Below are 20,599 nucleotides of genomic sequence, written 5' to 3' on the forward strand. Positions count from 1 at the left end.
TGTATCTGACAATATCACATATCAGAATGCATATCTAGAGGTAATTCACTCTTCAAATACAGAGGAACGACACATCATTCGACAGATCTGTGTCAAAAGGGCAATTTTCTCTGGCAACATCGTTGAATTCAATTTTGAGTCGCTAGGTAGTGATCAATTTTTGTTGTTTCAAGCATAAACTAATAGCTGAGTTCTATTGGCCTTTGAACTATATTGTAATTTCTTCGTCACTGTTGAATAATTTTACTTGTCTTTACATTTCGATCGAACTCATAAAGACTTTATTGAATGAACTGAATTACTCTTCACTCCTTTTTCTAGGGTAAAATTGGAGAGCAACAAAAGCAAGTCAAGTCAAGAACAGAAGTAAGGAGTCAACTCACAAGTGGCAGTGACCAGATTGAACAGCTTGAAACCATAGACCCTGGGAAGTTTCTCTAGGGTCTCTCTTTGGATGAATGGAATTTCGAGATATCTGCTCAACGTTTTTAGCTTTAATATTTACAGTTGGCGCAGTACCCAAACCAGGTGCACATGGCGAATATCAAGATCGTGATATGTCCTTATTAGGTAAACTGGTTTCCAATTTTGCATTAATGTGTTTTTAAGGACTTGTTCTGTTGTCGAATCCCTAAAGGTGTCATTTAGCATTAATGGTTACTCTATATACTGTTTCATTGCGAGGCAATCTCCAGGAGGGAATGGGACTGTTCTTAAGGTACAGCAGGTTGGTATGCATATGCAAATTAGACGGTTGTAGCCATTAATAGGCCAGTCGTTAAAAGGAAAGAATTTTCTGCTATGTATATGAAACAGTCTGTAGAGGAACCGTTACAACTTCCACTATTTCCAGTATTATCGTCCTGAACTAAATACATTGAGCACCATATTTTGCCTGCATTGACAACTTAAACGTTTTTCCTGCACACACACACATACACACACACACACACACACACACACACACACACACACACACACACACACACACACACACACACACACATATATATATATATATATATATATATATATATATATATATATATATATATATATATATATATTTATTTATTTAGCAATTGCTTCTCTAACTCATGTTTACGTCCCCCTCGAGGTTTGAAAGGGAAAAAGTAAAAATTTTGGCAAAATACTCTATTTTTCAGACTCTGACTGCATTAACATGATAAATTTCTTATAATTACAATCTTGATAAAAGTTCCTTGGTAAATACTTTTATCGTAAGTCAGTATAAAATGGGCACACCGAACCAATATGATATTCATCAACTACAACGTCATATTCCAAGTAAACACACTTTCTATTTTTACGTTGAATACCTTTTGAACAATCAGTTTTTATCCTCAACTTATGTGTTGAGGATCTCAAACGACACAATGTTGATCTCTGTTTGCTGTCCTCACTACTCGTGAGGTAAGACTCACAAGTGAAAGTAACTTTAAGTACAAAATTATCATGAATTCTCTGCTTAAAATATTAAAAAGTGAAGGTGTTGGCACACAAAGCGAAAACCATACGATAGCAATTTTTTTACATTCAAAGCCCACTATTTATGACTATTTTCAGCTTCTTTGTATCGATATTTATAACATTCATGCGCAAAGCGATTGTGGCTCATATTTAAAATTTTTAACAAATACTTAACAATTCGCTCATATCTCAAAGAGTAAACTTATAAATGTATTCTTCCAAGCTCACCATAAATAATTGGGTTTGAAACATTTTTATAGAGACCCAACACAGTACTGGGAAAATTTACGATGAACTCTTTCAACATTTTCTGACATGTGGAAGCCCCATATTCATTTCGACAAAATTGTACAATGCAAATCTTCATTGAAATCTTTACATCAAGTGACTCGCACCTCGACAAAGTCTTCTTCAAAGCAAACATTGATTTATTTGCTGGATCATCTATTGTAAAACCACTGCTCATAATTTCTCAACCCACCAGCTTTTCTAAATACCATAATTTTAGTTTTACTAACACTACAGCAAAAAACAGGATGGTTGGACAGTCTCATATACATTACGTTTACTTTTTTGTACGTCCCACACAAGTTCTGTGGATAACATTGTAGATAAAAAGAACCGATTCATTTGAGTGAAATACTAATCATGTAACACTCCACTCCACTGTTTATCCTTGTGTGTCTATAAAAAAGGTTGGCATCAGTTGGTATACATTGCATTATGATTTGTCTAGCCAGAGTGCTGTCCTAATTAATTTCGGTCTCTGTGATCAACTCAATGAGTAATTTAGCAATTCCCTTGTGTGTTCTATTCAGACACTCAAATGAGTCGGTTCTTCTTATCTACAATGTAATCTATAAAACTTGTGTGCCACGTACAAAAAAGTAAACGTAATGTATATGAGACTGTCCATCCATCCAGTTTTTTGCTGTAACTTTCAATTTCCATTATGAATATGTTGACAAATTATTCAGAAATCTCTGCAAGCCGATGGCATTATAACTAAATAAAATGAAATCGTCGGCAAAAAGAAGGTAACACGATCGGACCTAATTTGGGATAATTGGATCTTTATATTTTTCAAATTTCTCTAAAGTGTTAGGTGCCATATGGCTGAATGTGGCAATAATACAAATTACTCATAAAAATAAGTGTATAAGTTAAAAAGAAAAGCAGATGAGCTAACATTTGCAGATTGAAACGACCTTACTTCACCATTTAATTATACCACAATAGTTCCAATCGTGTTATCTGTATCAGTTTCAAGACGCCAAAATAAGCTCTAGAAGACGTGTGCTCGAGCTGCTGCTCTAAATCCTTTAAAAATGATGCAAAAGCACAGGTGATAAAATGGCCCCTTGTTGGACTCCACAGATGCATTTAAATGCTTGAGTAACACCATTTGGTATTGCGGAATATTTGCACGGATATATTTGTACATACATTGAAGTGTTCTATTACATTACCATGGAAGCCACACTTCATCAATTTATAATATAATAAATAGTAATTACTTACGATCGAAGGCCTTTTCAAAATCAACAAAGGCACAATACAAACGTCTCCAAAAAGAAAAATATCTATTAATGATTGTCTCAAGTATAAACATATTATCAAAACAACTATAGCCTTTACGAAAACCTGCTTTGTTTTCAGAAAGGGGACAACTTTTCTCAGCTCATATTGTAGTCTATTGTACAGAATTGATGAAACACTCCCTAATAAAGAAAGAAGCGTTATACCACGGTTTATTATTTACATTTCAGGGCCTCCCTTCTTATGCGCAGGGACTGCTAAGCCCAAAGCTCATTCTATATGAAAATAACCTGCAAAGAACAATTTATTAAACATACGACCCAGAAGTCCTTGAACTTTATAGACGAGTTTTTTAGCAGTTCCGCTGGAATATCATCGTAGCATGATGCTTTTCCACATTTTAAATTCAAAACACGTCAAATGGAATCCCATTATCAAGCAGACTACAGTTAATATGATCAGAAACACTGTCACTAAACAGAGGATTAAAGTCATTTGCAATAATTTTAATCTCAGTATAAAACTTATCACTTTCTTCAGAATCACTCTCCAAGTTAAACAAGCCTTTACAATGTGAGAACCAGCCATCTTGTAAAATATTAGATGAAGGGCCCCCCAGAAATTATATTTTCATGAGGAACCATTATTTTTACATCAGACTCAGTAGCAGCTTTCATCAAATTCATCGTCTCTTTTGTTTCATGTTCTTTTCTTTAAAATGATAACAGTTTGCTGTAGTTACGAGGGTTGGATGACAGTTTTGAGCCTAGCTATGAAGGAGCGATGCCAGATCAATGAAGCTTGGATTGCATTTATTTTAACTCTTCAGATGACTAACTGACTGGTTTGTTATCGGTTCGCTTTCACTGCTGATACAAGACTTAAGGGAGGCTATCAAATAAAAACATCGAGGAAAGTTGAGGAAAAAGGTCTCTTGTTCCATCAGGACAATGCTCCACCTCACAAGTCAGTCATTGCTATGGCAACAGTGCGTGACTGCCGCTTCAAACTCGTTCGATACCCACCATACTCTCCTGACCTGGCACCCTCAGACTTTAATCCCTTCCCCAACATGAATAAACAGTAGATACAAAGCATTGTGATGATCATGATGATGTCATATCCGCCGTTCAGGACTTTTTTGAAGACCAAGAATAAATAGCATAGAGACTCATTCCAGTAGGACTTCATAGTTAGGCTCAAAACTTTTCATCCAACTCTCGACTTTGGCGTCGACACATTTTTTATCTTATTAACCTTTACGTATATTAATACCTTTACACTTGGACACTGTACATTCCACTTTCAAACTAGATGCAGCTGTTTACAGCATTTCAAGAAGTACAGCAAGACTGGAGTCATACTCATTATTAACAAGTTCATCTGATTTTTTTTTAAATAATCTGTCAGCTGTTGCACTAATTCCAATAATCGTAAAACTGAGAGGTTTTATCACCTATCCAAATAGTCTTCGTTAAAGTAGAGACACTGTGTTCACTGACAGCATGTACATTTGTAGAATTAGTGTGAGAATTTTAAGTTACAATGCTATGCTTACTTAATCGAAAGATAAAACGGTTGGTGATTAGATTCTATTCTATTACGTGGTAGATAATCTACAACATTAGCACCTGCACGAACGTTCTCTTAAACGATACAAAAATACCCCAACCAAAATCAGCTCTCTTTCAAAGTTGCCTTTAAGAGAGTATACTTTCTCACAAAAACTCAGACAACTACTGCATTGCTCAAGTAACTCATGACGTCATGTCAAGACGCAGTATAATGCATGGCAAGCATTGATAACAATCCTAGTATTGCGTGGTCCTCTCTGAATGTGTTATGTGTCGTTCTTCACATCCGTAGAAAATCATCAGATCGATCATTCTATCTTTAAAGTAACGAGCTTTTAGAAGTTTACAACACTCAAAAAATCAGCGACAGACCTGATGTCGCCTCTTCAACGCCTTCAGTCCGTGGCAATGACCCTCCGCCTCGATGCGTTCAGTAATTGAACATACGGATTGACAGATTAATCTATCGAAATAATTTGATGTACAAATTCTTATGACTGAACTATCTAATGATTCAGAGAAAATTAAATTCATTGGTCATATCAAGTATCATAGAACGCTTGTCATGGCCGCCACTTTTATTTGGTATGATTCCAAAGTACGATTCAGGTATTTCAATTATGACTGTTTTTAACAGTACTATACGTTATTATCCAAAACAAGGAAAATATACAATGTTCTTTCTAGCATTTACTACGATCAACCAGTATTTACACAGTAATCATTCACTGAACAATGAAATAATATGGCCATGTTGTACAGTCTCTGAATACGCCCTCTTTTTGTTTGAAGGTTATTAGAAAACCACGGTGTTTGTAGATTTGAATGATTATGCAATTTACAGACTATTTTGCTCTGAGCTTGTACATTTCAATTTCTTGAATGTGCAGACGACACATTTTAAACTTTGTGTTTTGGAAAGTGATGAAAGTTGGATGTACTTAAACAAAAAAATGTGCCGTTTAGGCCCGAAATATAATTCGACAGCTTCTATCTAATTTTGCTTCGCAATGTTAGGAAGCACACCATGTTGGGATAGCCGAGATGCAACACATGCACACACACAAACACAAACACAGACAGACAGACAGACGGACAGAAAGCACCAGCGAAAACTGTCTATGTCATAAATGTAAATGGTAGGACATTTGTGCACTTAGTTCAGCAAATTTTACTGTATGATAATATTTCTAATATCACATCGTTTTCCAAAGGATCGCCTGATGGACCACAAAGCGCAATTCATTTTCTTGATTTCGACTCTGTTCAAGTGAACTGGAAACAATCAGACGATCAAAATAATCTAAATGCGATCGTGTCGTGGAGATTTAACATCGAAATTGAGATAGGTACGTTTTTTTCTTTTACACTGCAAGATGAATAAAGATATCATTTGTGTTGGATATTTGTTTATCATCAAGAGTTTATCTATGTATGTCCTCAGTATACCGGTAGGCAAGAGGGATGTGATAATTACAGAGTTACAGATGACTTAAAGCTAAAGATTCTAAACTTTATCGTAACTTAATGACCTATAAGTGTTACCAATAAATCATGCTTGTCACTGTATATATATATATATATATATATATATATATATATATATATATATATAAACAAATTACTTCCAGTACAAAGTAATGAAATCTATAGTTTCATGCATCTTGCAATCCTCAGTTAGATCTTCTATCTGAGGATTGCAAGATGCATGAAGAAAATCGCAATCATACCCATCCATAATCCAATGACACTAGGTCAGACTTCGTAAGACAAACTTGAGTACTAGATTTCATTACTTTGTACTTGAAGTAATTTGTTTATTTATAACGCTCTGCTTTAAATCGAGCACTGTAATTTCCCACGAGGACATCTGCATACTTATATATATATATATATATATATATATATATATATATATATATATATATATATATATATATATATATATATATATATATATATATATATATATATATATATATATATATATATATATATATCCTGAATGCATGGGTTTAAGTGCCCGAGAGCATGTATTCAGGCAATAATATTTTTATTGCATGCTTCTTCACAGTAAACGCTATACGACATTTAGTAACATGCAGGGCATTCTCAAACAATTTTACCATTATCGATCAGCATCGAAGAGATTTTAATAAAAGTCAAAATAGCAGTGCGCGCATGGATATTTTACATCTAGCGTTAAGCGTCTACTTTGACATCGAAAACGTCGAAGGGCTTCATCGGACCGGGTAACTATGGAAACCGGTCAGTACGTCGTGCACACAGCTCGCTAGCTCTCCGGATTTTCCTTTCCAAATCAATGCACTGAATTGCACTCACATCGATGCATATAATAAAGTGTTACAATGTAAAAACGGTTTTGAAACAAGAAGAAGTCTTATAGATATCACACTTACTTCTTCGATCTGATTTTTCAACAAGTCATTGTATACAAATGTTACTTTCATACTGCGCCAGCAATGTTCTTTAACGTGCGCGCCTTTTTTGTTTTTGTTTGTTTTTCATTTGTCATTCAGAGATGAAGTCCTTGGTAAGATTCGTAACTGCATCGTCATGTGCGCAGAACGTAACAGCATCTATGACCCTATCCAGATGGTTGTCATGCAACAGGTTACCTGATGAAACGGAGGTTATGGCCATCGATGTTGTCACTGTTAGTAGGGTTTAAAGCATAGTCACATAAAATTAACAGTATGGGAAAAATGTTGCTATTTTGTGCATTGGAGAATTACCGCAAAATTCTGTTGTTAAATAGTATGTTTCCGGTCACCTGATAAAGGCCAGGCATATCTCTATCTCTGTGAGTAGTTTACCGGCTTCAAAAAGAGATAACGTCAACGCAATATTCATGACGTCAATATTCATTTAGCCAGCAGGAGCTAAAAGCAATCGCCGGCTTGAAGGCACGAAATCGCCGTTAATGTAGAAAGCGTTTCCGTGACACATTCTTTCTTCGTTCTATCCCAATATGATTGCCCGACAATGGTGAAAGTCTAGCTTTGTTAACGTGAACTCGGTTCAAAATGTTGTCCAATATGTAGTTCTTCAAGTGAACACATATTGGGAACTTAATGGATGTTCTCTCATTAGTATTTGACTATGAGGTGTGCTTAGTTCCGTGGAATCAGACTTCCCTCTGTGTCTATACTATCTTTCAGAACACCAATACCGCAGTGTTTCAAGACTTGCAGTTCGATACAAAATATTATGTCTGGGTAAGCTTCCTTTCCGAGATTTTAACCGCAAGAAATGGAATAACCTGTACGTTAAGTAAAACTTGGCACCCAATGTGAAGCTAAAGGGAAGATTGCACAGTAGTGACCATCAGATGAAATGTAGTTTTTGTACTATCAAAATAACTAAACCCAAAGCGTTTGCACTGCTAGAACTTAATTTCTCCATAATTTCAAATAACTCATTTTTCTATATGTGCCGGATATTGATCAGGAAATGTATTACAGAAGGGTTATCTATGCATTGTTCATTGAAAGATGATTTAGTGTAGTGTTATCTTATGTTTCTGTAATGTTAAGAAAGCATATGCATGATATGTATACGCATTGATTTAGATTTTTAATAAATCAGTATAAAACGTATTTTGTTTTTTATTTGAAGATTGGCTTACGATTCCCTGGTTCAGGGAACTTATGGCAGACATGTTATGAGCACACATCACCAAGTAAGTAAGACAGGTGTATCGGACACATTTGAGTTGCCATAAAGGCTAGTGATTTCGCTTTTAAAGACACATTCTAAATTAAGCATGCACACAAAAGATGAAATGATACAGATATGGTACTGAATAACGTCATCTAATTAGATGCACTGTCTATTTCAGAGTCATCTTATCAATCCTCGGTCTAATGATCTCCAGTCACGGATACTCTATCTGCTATTATTACTGTTCTTTGTATATTCATGTATATTTATGTTTTCATTTATCTAGTAAGAGTATGCTTAATGTATGTAGTTGACGCTATTTATTTGTCTCTTCACATTTGACACTCGCTGTGTTGGTAGGTTGTGATGAGAAAATATATGGTTATGATCGCTGCAACCGACAATGTAAGTTAAATTCACATTTTTCATCTTAAAAATCAGAAGAAGTCTTAGAATTGAACATATCGACACTGTAGTAAGTTTTCAAGTGATAAACTTTGATGTCCAAGAAGGTCGAATTTACTTATCTATCATTTTCTGAGAATGTTGTTGTAAATTATAATACCCAGACGTGTAAGATAATGTGAAAGGCAACTTGTCACTCACTCATTGTTCGGCTTGTTGGTGAGTTTCGATTCAATGCTGGGGATAGATAAGAAATATTGGAAAAGTGGACCGAGTGACCTTCAGTTGCACGTGCTGTGTTTTCATTACAAGGTCAACAGATTGCAGAACCGCCCAGATATTTCCATGTCGAGAGCATCAGCGCTGTTGATGGAAATACAGTCCCTCTATCCACCGGTCTGGAAACGTGGCTGGTTTCTTTGTGACACTCCGTGATATGAACCAACACACGATTCACACCTTAAACAAAGGACACTGACAATGTTCAACTGGCCGCTATATCGATGTCGCTACCCCACGATCCTATGACAACCGCAATGTGATCGTTCAAAAACATGACGTTTGTGGGTTGTTATTTTCAGAATATCACAAAACATTACAACTTGTTCCCTTTAGAAACACTAAACAATTTATTTTTTCATTAAATGGGTAACGTTGCCCCTCTAGATAAAGCTTGAAAGGGACCACACATTATGGTTGCATTATGATCACGATCGAAAAACAAAATGGCCATGCACTGTTCGCAAGTGTCATGGACTATTGCCCGAAATCAAGAAGACAGGCGAAATCAGCTGAATATTAACATCGACAGCTGAGTAGTTCATTACCAAACTTGTTATTGTGTTGACATGATAGCATTTTGTAAAAGGTATTTACTGTGCCTGAGCGCGAGCGTACGTATCGAGAGTTCGCCATATCACAGTCCCTCTAGTGGATAGAGGGACTGTGGCCATATTGACGCTACATGGGAAAATATATATGCGAAAAAAATCTACGTGCATTTCTGCAGTTGTCGTTCCTATTCTGCTCAGTTAACAGACATAATTTCACAGAATATTACACAGAAAACATATTTAGATCATATTTGGAGGCACTGACTACTAGCATTGCAAGAGAAATGGACGACAAATTTTCCGGTGTGTTTCCAGCCGTGCCTGAGCGAGCGTACGTATCGAGAGTTCGCCATATTGACGCTGCATGGGAAAATGTGCGACCTCACAACTAAAATCTACATGCATTTCTGCAGTTGTCTTTCCTATTCTGTTCAGTTAACAGGCATGATTTCACAGAATATTACACAGAAAACATATTTAGATCATATTTGGAGACACTGACTACTAGCATTGCAAGAGAAGGGGGACCACAAATTTTCCGGTGTGATTCCAGCCGTTGCTTGTGCTACGTACGTCAACACACTCGCAGCGGTCACCCCAGAAATTATCGCACACTATCATCATTTACGATGGGATAAAGATCACGAAAAACACACACCGGTTTCAGGATATGATAATTTCTGTCTTCGTGTTGTAGATAGACGCAGAGAACACTTAATAGAGCCAAAAACAGCGAAAATTCGAGAAAAGCGTACACACAATCGGGGACTGTGGCATGCAGGACAAACCCAAGCTACGCATTATCATGTGACTGGCCCTCGTATCGCGGTTTGGCTGTGCGGTCTAGGTGATTGACACCTTTAAGAATAGGCGTTTCCAGACCAGTGGATAGAGGGACTGTGATGGAAATATGTCAGCCCGTGTGATCTTGGCCTGGTCCTGTCAAGAGCAATACATTAACATCATTGAGGAATACTACGTGGTGATCGAAAACGTGGATAACATGTCACTTGTCTACTACAGAGTTAGGAAAACGGTCAGTATTCTAATTATTAAGGATATTTCTATTGCCCATTGTTTCTGATATGTTTGTGTGATTAAAGGGACAGTAACTGTAACTTTGGTATGTACTAATTTGTATTATTCTGCTATTGTGTTTACCGTCGATCAATTGCTTGTCCAATATATTTTTTACGATTGACTACAATGTGTTATTTGGATTTAGCACTTGTCTCCATTCCTCGTACATGCACCTTAAAAGTAAAACTGGTGCTTCGTACAGGAATGGGGGAATAATTGTTGCGCTGTAAGTGCCATCACAAGTGTTTCATTTGAAATCATTCTTCGTTGACTTTAGATGGACAAAAGTCACAATCAGGACGCTTTCATTTCTGCTGTGAGAAAACAAAGAAGACAGATGAAGGGAAATTGATACGTAAAACTTTCAAAATTAAATGGAAATGGAAGCATCAATACTTGGGATGAGCAGTATGTTGGTAAATCACGTGTGCTGCTCAGAAGCAACTGTCAGAAATGAAAGTTTGGCTTAGCAAAGTTGATACGAACACTCGTCAACAAATTTGAAAGGGGACAGACAAATCAAAAACCAAGTGTTTATGTAATTCTGATCAACCTACAAGTATAAATTAAAATATACTTATAAAATTGAAATTTACAGTAACTGTTGTATATATAATACAGTTGTGTGTGGTTAGTTTGTGTTTGTGTATCTTACATTTAAAGTAAATATATTTTACATGTTCTGGCCATCACTGTCAACATTAATGATGGAACTTCAGGGAAAGTCAGTGTTCTTTGAACTCAAAACTCAGCTGGCAGTCGTTCATGCACGGCACATGCAGTGTTTACGTTTCATTTTCTTTCTATAACAGTCAATGATAATAATGAATATTTTTTCTTCAAACATAAATTACAGGCAATTTCAACTGGTCAAAGCAGACTAATGCAAGAACTCGAAGTTTATTTGGTTGTGCATGATAAATATCGGATTATTGTAAGTATTCGGCAGCTTTGAATCGGTTCAGCTTTTTCAGTTCGTTAGCTTCTTATGTTATGCATGCTAAATATCGGATTATTTTAAGTATTCGGCAGCTTTGAATCGGTTCAGCTTTTTCAGTTCGTTAGCTTCGTTGATGACAATGAGATTGTGATAATACAGTAATGTCCGTCTTTTGGAAGTACAGTTTCCTGCTTATCCCATTTTGTAATGATAACAAATGCTTTTAGTGTACAAGAAGTAGAACGTTTTGTTATTTCATCATTTATGGTTGTCAGGTAATCCCCGTCGTGAGGGATATCTACCACCAGACTCAGTTAGGACTACCGGCAGAAATGCTATTAACTGTTGAACTCTTCGCCCAAACGACCTCAACGACAAGTAGTATCATCAACACAACTAAAAGAGACATGAATGCGATTGCTAATTATACATCAGGTAATGAAATAATATAATTCTCTTTTTGGAATTCACTCTCAGAATTGAAGCTATTAATAATCTTTAAGATATTATCATGATGTTAATAATATTTTACAACATGTGATCCTAGACTTACACAGTTATAACGGCACTAAACTTGTACCAAAGCAGCGTCGAGTGTCGAATCGAAACCGATGGCTAGCATGCTTGTTTCTGTTTTAGGAGAAGTACGTTTTGTTGTTATTATTTTTCTCTCTAAATATATCAAGCGAAGGGAAACATACTTGTACAGTCGTTTTTCATAACGGTATTAACAAACACAGGTGCAACGAACAATTAAAACACGTCCATTGTTAAACTTCCGTCTTATATCTGTACTTTAAAATGTATTCTTGATTCATACACTCCATTTGATATAAATTTGGTATTATGTAGAGATCAAAAACCGAAAACGCAAAAACTTAAGACAAAAATCATGCCCTTATGTCTGTCATTGGTACATTTACTTTCTGCCAAATTCAAATCCCGTTCAGCAACAGTCTTTGGATGCGTATTTTGCCAAAACATCATACATAAATATCCTTACAGAGAAATTTTGATTATCTTGCTAAAGTGAGTCAAACAGAGTTAAAAGAAACTCTGTGGCAAACCAGTTCGTTCTACCTGTACTTTTAACCTTATCACATAACTTAAACTTAATATCAAACGGTGACAGAACATTTAGTCCACTTAAGCTGGCTACTTATCAGCTGATCTTGCTTGGAGCGATTGAAAGGTAATCGAATGAATTCTACTTATAAGAGACCATGCAAGAAGTAGAAGCCCATACATCATGTTGATAAAAATATTGAAATTTAAATAAAACAAGTCCTAACAGATAGTAGTATTAATTTTAATCTGCTAAAAATGTCCTTTCAAAAAGGAAAACTAGGCAATTCCTACTGCATATGAAAATTGCTTTTCAGTATTTAGTGGCGTGACTCAACAACACCACGAACTGCTTCATAGGAAGAGTATAATAGATGAAATCTACAGTACAAAAAAGACTTACATGGGAAACGAATTGATGCAATATATTACCTCCTATCGACAGCTAGAGGACTGTCTTCAAACGTCATAACTTTACGGTATCCGAACACTGGGAGACCGTCGACGGTGTTCTTTTTTATTGTCGGCGGTGTCGTAGCAGCTTCTGTTGCCATAACGACAGCGATAAGTTGTATACTTATGAGAAGATTTTGCAAGCGACATGGAGAAATTGCGACAGTTCTCAACAATGCAGAATCGGGAATACAGATGGTCACCCTCGGTAAAGCAGCCTTTTTTTGACATTTCTTTTTAATGGTCGGTAAATTTTAACCCATTTATGATTTACCTTTACAGTTCAATTATGAAATATTGACCTACTACATAGTATGTATGCGTAGGTTTTGATATGATTTTAATGAATTCAGAAATACTCGTTGATTTGTTAATGACATAAATGACAAGATAAATGACAAGATTAAAGACAATTTTGGTTAAAATGTTGAATGTTGCAATATATGTCCATGTATGTATATATTTCTTTCTAACAGGAAACATTGGACAAAGTTCCACATATTCAGGCAAGTTTATTAAACAGCTTTGCTCTGTGTTGGCCTTGTACTACAGTAATTGACATTTAAACCAGACAATTCTCATGTTGTACTTAAAATGTTTTAGCATTTCCAAGTGTTCACTGAAGAAACAGTCCTTTTAGCTTGCAGACTTTAATAACTAAATTAGCCACTTCCTGTGTAATTAATCTGTCGTTATCTCTTCATTCAAGCACTTCCGGCAGGCATCATTAGCTGGTACACAAGTCAAATCTTGGACAAATTACATATAATAACATCTGTGAGATTCGTTCCTATTGTGTGACCATCCACTTATGTAACAACAGTCGCCTGTTTCCTAAAAGCCCGATCTGTGCCGAAGTACCCATATTTGTGTGTATTCACGCATTAGAATTCACGCATTAGATATATATATATATATATATATATATATATATATATATATATATATATATATATATATATATATATATATATATATAGTTATGTAGGTCATTTCCCCCACACTCATCATGACCTGAGTTCAATTAGTCTAGAACATTCTCAAGGTCACTGCCCTTAATGATCTCACAACCTTGAATTCAATTAGTCATGTTTGGAATGTTCTGGAAGGTTGATTAGTTGTGTAAGGGAGATAATTTTAGAACAGTAATTAGCATGTCAATAAAAATTCTACATTGTTCTTATATGCCTTTATAAAAGGGACGTGCACAGCTTCCTGTCAGACTTTTGGGATCGTGTCTCTTGTGTGTTACTAAACTCCAGCAGTAGTCATTCTCAAGACTTTTCAAGACCTTCACTGCCAACGCTGGATTTATACTGTGGAATTGCGCAACTACAAGCCTGCAAGCCGAAGGACTGTTCATTCATCTGACTGACTGTTACAACTCTGAGACTGGAGCTTTGCCGTCCCAGCTGAGATAAGTTGTCTGTACACTTTTAAAGCTTGTACCCTATCCCTGACTTAGCAATTAGTTTTATTTTTGTAATAAATTTTGTTTAAACTTAACTGCTGAGTTCACCCTTTTGTTCGTTTTCTCTGCACGTAACAAATTGGGGGCTTGTCCGGGATACGAATATTTTGAGCCGTTTGACAACATTTTGACAGCCTTTTCAAAACTACTGTATACTGTGAACTCAGCGAAATTTAATCATGGCGGAATTTAAAAAAGAGGAAATGGATGACCTTGATCAGGACACATTTGATTCCCTCAGAAAAGACGACCTTATTACACTGGCCAATTTCCGTAAAGTAGAAGTCAAAAGATCTATGCGCAAGAGGGAAATACAGTACCGTATTGCCAAACATCTAGTTGATTTAGGCCAATTTGAGGAATCCACCCTGAAAGATTATGAGCCCGAGTCTACCTCTGAACTCAGAAAATTAGAATTAGAAATGCAGACAAATTTGGAGATCAAGAAACTAGAATTACAAATGAGAGAGAAAGAATTACAAATGGAAAAAGAGAGACAGGCAGATTTGGAGCTTAAGAAATTGGAATTAGAAAAGGAAAAATTACAAATGGCAGAAAGGGAAAGGCAGGAAAAATTACAAATGGAAGAAAGACAGAGAGAAAAAGAATTGCGATTAGAGGAACAGCGATTACAGGTAGAAATAAAACGTTTAGAGCTTGGACAGTCAGGAAAATTCTTCCCTTCAGACAAGTTTGACATCACTAAGCATTTCAGGTTAGTTCCCCTTTCCAAGAAATTATGTTGATAAATATTTCCTTCATTTTGAGAAAATTGCTCAGAGTCTGAATTGGCCTAAGGAGTCCTGGTCTATGCTTTTGCAGAGTGCTTTGGTGGGTAAAGCCAGAGAAATTTACATTCAGTTGTCAGTAGAGCAGGCTTCAAATTATGATTCTGTGAAGGAATTAATTCTCAAGGACTATGAGTTGGTGCCTGAAGCTTAGCTACCGTCAGAAATTTAGGGATTGTGAGAAGGTGAAGGATCAAACTTATGTTGAATTTGCTCGAACAAAAGAACAAGTGTTCGACCGTTGGTGTTCTTCGGAAAAGGTCAGTCAGAATTATGACAAATTACGACAGCTTGTTTTGATTGAGGAATTTAAAAGGTGCATCCGGAGTGACATCAAGACGTTTATCAATGAACAAAAGGCAGATACATTGGAGGTTGCTGCACGTTTGGCCGATGATTATTCATTGACCCACAAATCGTCCTTTCTCAACAAACCATCCCAGTCCTTTTCCTACAGAAACAATGCAGGTAAATTTAACTCGTCCTTTTCATCCAAGAATTTCTCAAAGGACAGTAGGAAATCAAATGACAACAGTTCACAGAGTTCAAGTAACACTCCCACATCATCAGATCCCAAGTCTCAATCTCCTTCTGACAAACAGTTTGGTACACTTTCTTGTAATTATTGTAAGAAAGACGGCCATTTAATGTCAGAGTGTTTCAAATTGAAAAGAAAACGTGAAGGTCAAAGTGGTCAAAGTGGATCTAAGCCCACCGGCTTTATTTCTTCATCAACTCAATTAGAGTCTAATAATGTGTGCAACACATTTTCTGAGGTTAAACCCCTCTCATCCCCAATTAATGAGGTCAAGGTCAATTCTTCTCAAGATAGCATTATGGGTATTTTCGAACCATTCATTCATGATGGTTTTATATCACTTTCTAGTGATTTCGCTTCCGCTACCCCTGTCAAAATTTTAAGAGATACGGGGCTTCCCAATCTCTTTTGTTGGCAGATACCCTGCGTTTTCTGAAAAGTCATTTTCAGGTCCTAATGTTCTTATTAAGGGGGTAGATTGCAATGACTACATTCCTGTTCCTCTCCATAATGTCTATTTGTCTTCGGACTTTGTCTTCTGGACCTGTGACTTTAGGTATTAGGCCATTTTTTGCCTTTTGAAGGGATTCACCTTCTTCTTGGAAACGACCTTGCTGGGGACAAGGTCATTACTAATCCACTTGTGACTGATAATCCTAGTTTAGATCAGGATCCGGAGCCAATTGAACAAGAGATACCTGATTTATTTCCACCATGTGCCATTACTCGAGCCATGTCAAAGAAAACTTCTGAGAATCAAAACACTCTCAAAAATAATGTCACAGATGTTGACTTAAATGACACCTTTCTCAGTCAGGTGTTTGACACGGATCATTCCGTTATCCCTCGTGGATTTGAAACTTCCAGTAAAACTTCTGCTGACCAAAGTCAGATATTTTCCAGATCAAATCTCATTGCAGAACAACACAAAGACCCAGATATTTTGTCTTTGTTTGACAGGGTAGATGATGAAGGTAAAACTTCAGATAGCTCTGTTTCCTATTATACAAAATCTGGTATTCTCATGCGTAAATGGAGACCTCCAGACGTTTTGGTTGATGACGATTGGGCTATAAAACATCAAATTGTGGTTCCAAAGCCCTACCGTGCTGAAATATTGCGTCTGGCCCATGAAACCCCCTGGGCTGGTCACTTAGGAGTCAGGAAAACTTATCATAAAATTCTCAGTCACTTTTATTGGCCTAATCTCAGGCAGGATGTAGCACATTTCTGTAAAACTTGTCACACATGTCAAATGGTAGGAAAGCCAAATCAGACCATTCCAAAGGCCCCTTTACAGCCAATTCCTGCATTTCAAGAACCATTTAGTAGGATTCTAATAGACTGTGTTGGGCCCCTACAAAAACAAGATCAGGAAATGAGTACATGTTGACAATTATGTGTACATCAACTCGGTTCCCAGAAGCCATACCACTGAGAAACGTAAAGACAAAGACTATAGTGAGAGCTTTAGTCACGTTTTTCACTTTATTTGGCCTCCCGAAATGTGTCCAGTCCGATCAAGGCTCCAACTTTATGTCTGGTATTTTTCAACAAGTAATGGATCAGCTAGGCATTAAACAGTATAGGTCATCCGCCTATCATCCAGAAAGTCAGGGTGCTCTTGAGCGATTTCATCAAACTTTGAAAAACATGATTAGAACCTACTATTTTGACACAGAGAAGCAGTGGGATGAAGGAATTCATTTTCTGCTCTTTGCTATTAAAGAGTCAATTCAAGAGTCTCTTGGTTTTAGCCCATTTGAGCTTGTATTTGGACATACAGTCCGTGGCCCACTTAAGCTCGTTAAAGAGAAATTCCTATCAGACGATGATGATTGTCTGAATATTTTGCAATATGTGTCAGATTTCGTACAAAACTCTATAAAGCATGTGAATTAGCCAGAGAAAATCTTGAGTCATCTCAGCAGTCAATGAAAACCAAATACGATAAAAACACCTCCAAACGGAAGTTTGAACCAAATCAAAATTAAAGTTCTTGTTCTTCTTCCAATTCCTGGTAAACCACTCCACGCTCGTTACTTTGGGCCATACCTAATTGATAAGAAATTGAGTGATTTAAATTACATCATAATAACACCTGACAGGCGAAAACAAAAACAGCTATGTCACATAAATATGCTTAAGCCATATTTGGATAGGGATAATCCTACTATAACTCAGCCTGTCAGTACAGTCAGTTCTGGCCATTATGAAGATAGTGATACTGAAACTGACTTGAGTGAAAATACTCTAAACTCAAAGCTGGGCTCGGTCAAGCTTCAGAACTCAGAAATCCTGGAGAAGCTGGAGTCTACAAAGTTGGCACACCTCCAGCCAGAACAACAACAACAGGTGAAAGAACTGCTCCACGAATATAAACACCTGTTTCAAGACGTTCCAACGAGGACAAACGTAATCTATCACGACGTTGATGATGGGGACAGTAAGCCTGTAAAACAACATCCATACAGACTGAATCCAACAAAAGCGAAATATCTCCAGGAAGAAGTCAAATACCTGCTGGACAATGACTTTATTGAACCCAGTAAAAGTAACTGGAGTTCGCCGTGCATACTTGTTCCCAAATCAGATCACAGTTATCGTATGTGCACGGACTTTAGGAAGGTCAACACTTTAACAAAGACAGACACTTTCCCAATCCCGAGGATTGATGACTGCATCGACCGAGTGGGAAAAGCCAAGTATGTGACGAAATTTGACCTACTGAAGGAATTTTGGCAAGTCCCTCTGACGGATCGTGCTCGTGAAATATCCGCCTTTGTTACACCAGACGGATTGTTCCAGTACAAGTTGATGCCATTCGGAATGAAGAACTCTCCAGCAACATTCCAACGGATGATCAACGACGTCATATCCGGGCTAGACGGATGTGCAGCTTACGTTGACGACGTCGTCCTGTATAGTGACACCTGGGAGGAACACATCAAGCTCATGCGGAAGTTCTTTGAGAGACTGAGCAAAGCAATATTGACTGTCAACCTTGCCAAATCTGAGTTTGGTTGGGCGAGGGTGACTTACCTCGGACATACTGTAGGACAGGGTGAGGTAAAACCTGTTGATGCCAAAATCAGTGCCATTTCAAGTTTTCCCATACCAAACTGCAAACGACAACTGATGCGGTATGGCTGGTTACTACAGAAAATTCTGTCCAAATTTCTCCACAATTACTGAGCCTTTGACTAACTTACTTAAAATGAAAGTAAAGTTTGTTTGGTCAGAGCAATGCCAACAGGCATTTGATACACTTAAAGCCATACTGCAAAGTGCTCCAGTGTTGTCTGCACCAGATTTCACTTTGCCATTCAAATTAGCTGTGGATGCTAGTGATACGGCTGCTGGTGCTGTTTTATTGCAAGAGGATAGTCATGGTGTAGATCATCCTGTTTGCTATTTTTCACGCAAATTTAACAAATCCCAGAGAAACTACTCTACAATTGAAAAAGAGTGTTACTTTATCTTTGATATTAGCTTTACAACATTTTGAAGTTTATGTTACTTCTTCAAATCAGCCAATAGTAGTTTATATTGATCACAACCCTCTTGTTTTTCTGCAGAAATTTAAAGGCAAAAATCAGAGATTGCTAAGATGGAGTTTAATGTTACAGGAGTTTAATCTTGATATTAGACATATCAAAGGCAGAGACAATTTAATTGCAGACTGTCCCTCTCGTATTTAGAGTTTATTGTTGTTCACTTTCAAGAAATTTTACTTTAGAGAAAAAAAATTTTGAGTACTTAAATCTTTTCAAGATTACATTTGCAAAAGAAAGATTTTTCTTTCAAAAATTTTCTTTTTTTTGAAGAGGGGGTGTGTTATGAGGGTCATTTCCTCCACACTCATTATGACCTGAGTTCAATTAGTCTAGAACATTCTCAAGGTCGCTGCCCTTAATGACCTCACAACCTTGAATTCAATTAGTCATGTTTGGAATGTTCTGGAAGGTTGATTAGTTGTGTAAGGGAGATAATTTTAGAACAGTAATTAGCATGTCAATAAAAGTTCTAGATTGTTCTTATATGCCTTTATAAAAGGGACGTGCACAGCTTCCAGTCAGACTTTTGGGATCGTGTCTCTTGTGTGTTACTAAACTCCAGCAGTAGTCATTCTCAAGACTTTTCAAGACCTTCACTGCCAACGCTGGATTTATACTGTGGACTTTGTGCAACTACAAGCCTGCAAGCCGAAGGACTGTTCATTCATCATGTTCATTCATGTTACAACTCTGAGACTGGAGCTTTGCCGTCCCAGCTGAGATAAGTAGTCTGTACACTTTTAAAGCTTGTACCCTATCCCTGACTTAGCAATTAGTTTTATTTTTGTAATAAATTTTGTTTAAACGTTAACTGCTGAGTTCACCCTTTTGTTCGTTTTCTCTGCACGTAACACTATATATATATATATATATATATATATATATTATATATATATATATATATATATATATATATATATATATATATTTGTGTATATATATATATATATATATATATATATATATATATATATATATATATACACATTTTACACGGCGCAGAGCGGGATTCTGTGCAATTAAAAGACGTATGTATGACAGGCACCACTTGTATGGCTTTATATACTCACTATGCTCAGTGTTTTCCGAACACCTATTGTTTCTCAGTTAAAGGGAGTGGTCTTCCCGACTGCTGCTGCGGAGCGCTTTTGTTGATGTCCATTGCTGCTTTCCGGAGATTG

At 36.7% G+C, this 20,599-nt stretch overlaps 2 protein-coding genes across 2 annotated transcripts; both read left to right on the top strand.

Annotated features, from left to right (window-relative positions):
• The first annotated feature begins 321 nt into the window (after window positions 1-321).
• Window positions 322-9,118, top strand: LOC139120549 (uncharacterized). The gene is made up of 7 exons (XM_070685024.1): window positions 322-570; window positions 5,819-5,953; window positions 7,145-7,281; window positions 7,787-7,843; window positions 8,244-8,307; window positions 8,649-8,693; window positions 9,006-9,118. The coding sequence occupies exons 1-7, from the start codon at window positions 459-461 to the stop codon at window positions 9,116-9,118; spliced, it is 663 nt and encodes a 220-aa protein (XP_070541125.1). The 5' UTR covers window positions 322-458.
• Window positions 9,119-10,331: 1,213 nt separating this feature from the next.
• LOC139119777 (uncharacterized) lies at window positions 10,332-13,704 on the top strand. Its single transcript, XM_070683664.1, has 5 exons — window positions 10,332-10,562; window positions 11,463-11,540; window positions 11,822-11,981; window positions 13,057-13,272; window positions 13,541-13,704. The coding sequence occupies exons 1-5, from the start codon at window positions 10,437-10,439 to the stop codon at window positions 13,621-13,623; spliced, it is 663 nt and encodes a 220-aa protein (XP_070539765.1). The 5' UTR covers window positions 10,332-10,436; the 3' UTR covers window positions 13,624-13,704.
• The last annotated feature ends 6,895 nt before the right edge of the window (window positions 13,705-20,599 follow it).

Source organism: Ptychodera flava, chromosome 20, assembly GCF_041260155.1.
Source record: "Ptychodera flava strain L36383 chromosome 20, AS_Pfla_20210202, whole genome shotgun sequence".
NCBI classification, from domain to species: domain Eukaryota; kingdom Metazoa; phylum Hemichordata; class Enteropneusta; family Ptychoderidae; genus Ptychodera; species Ptychodera flava.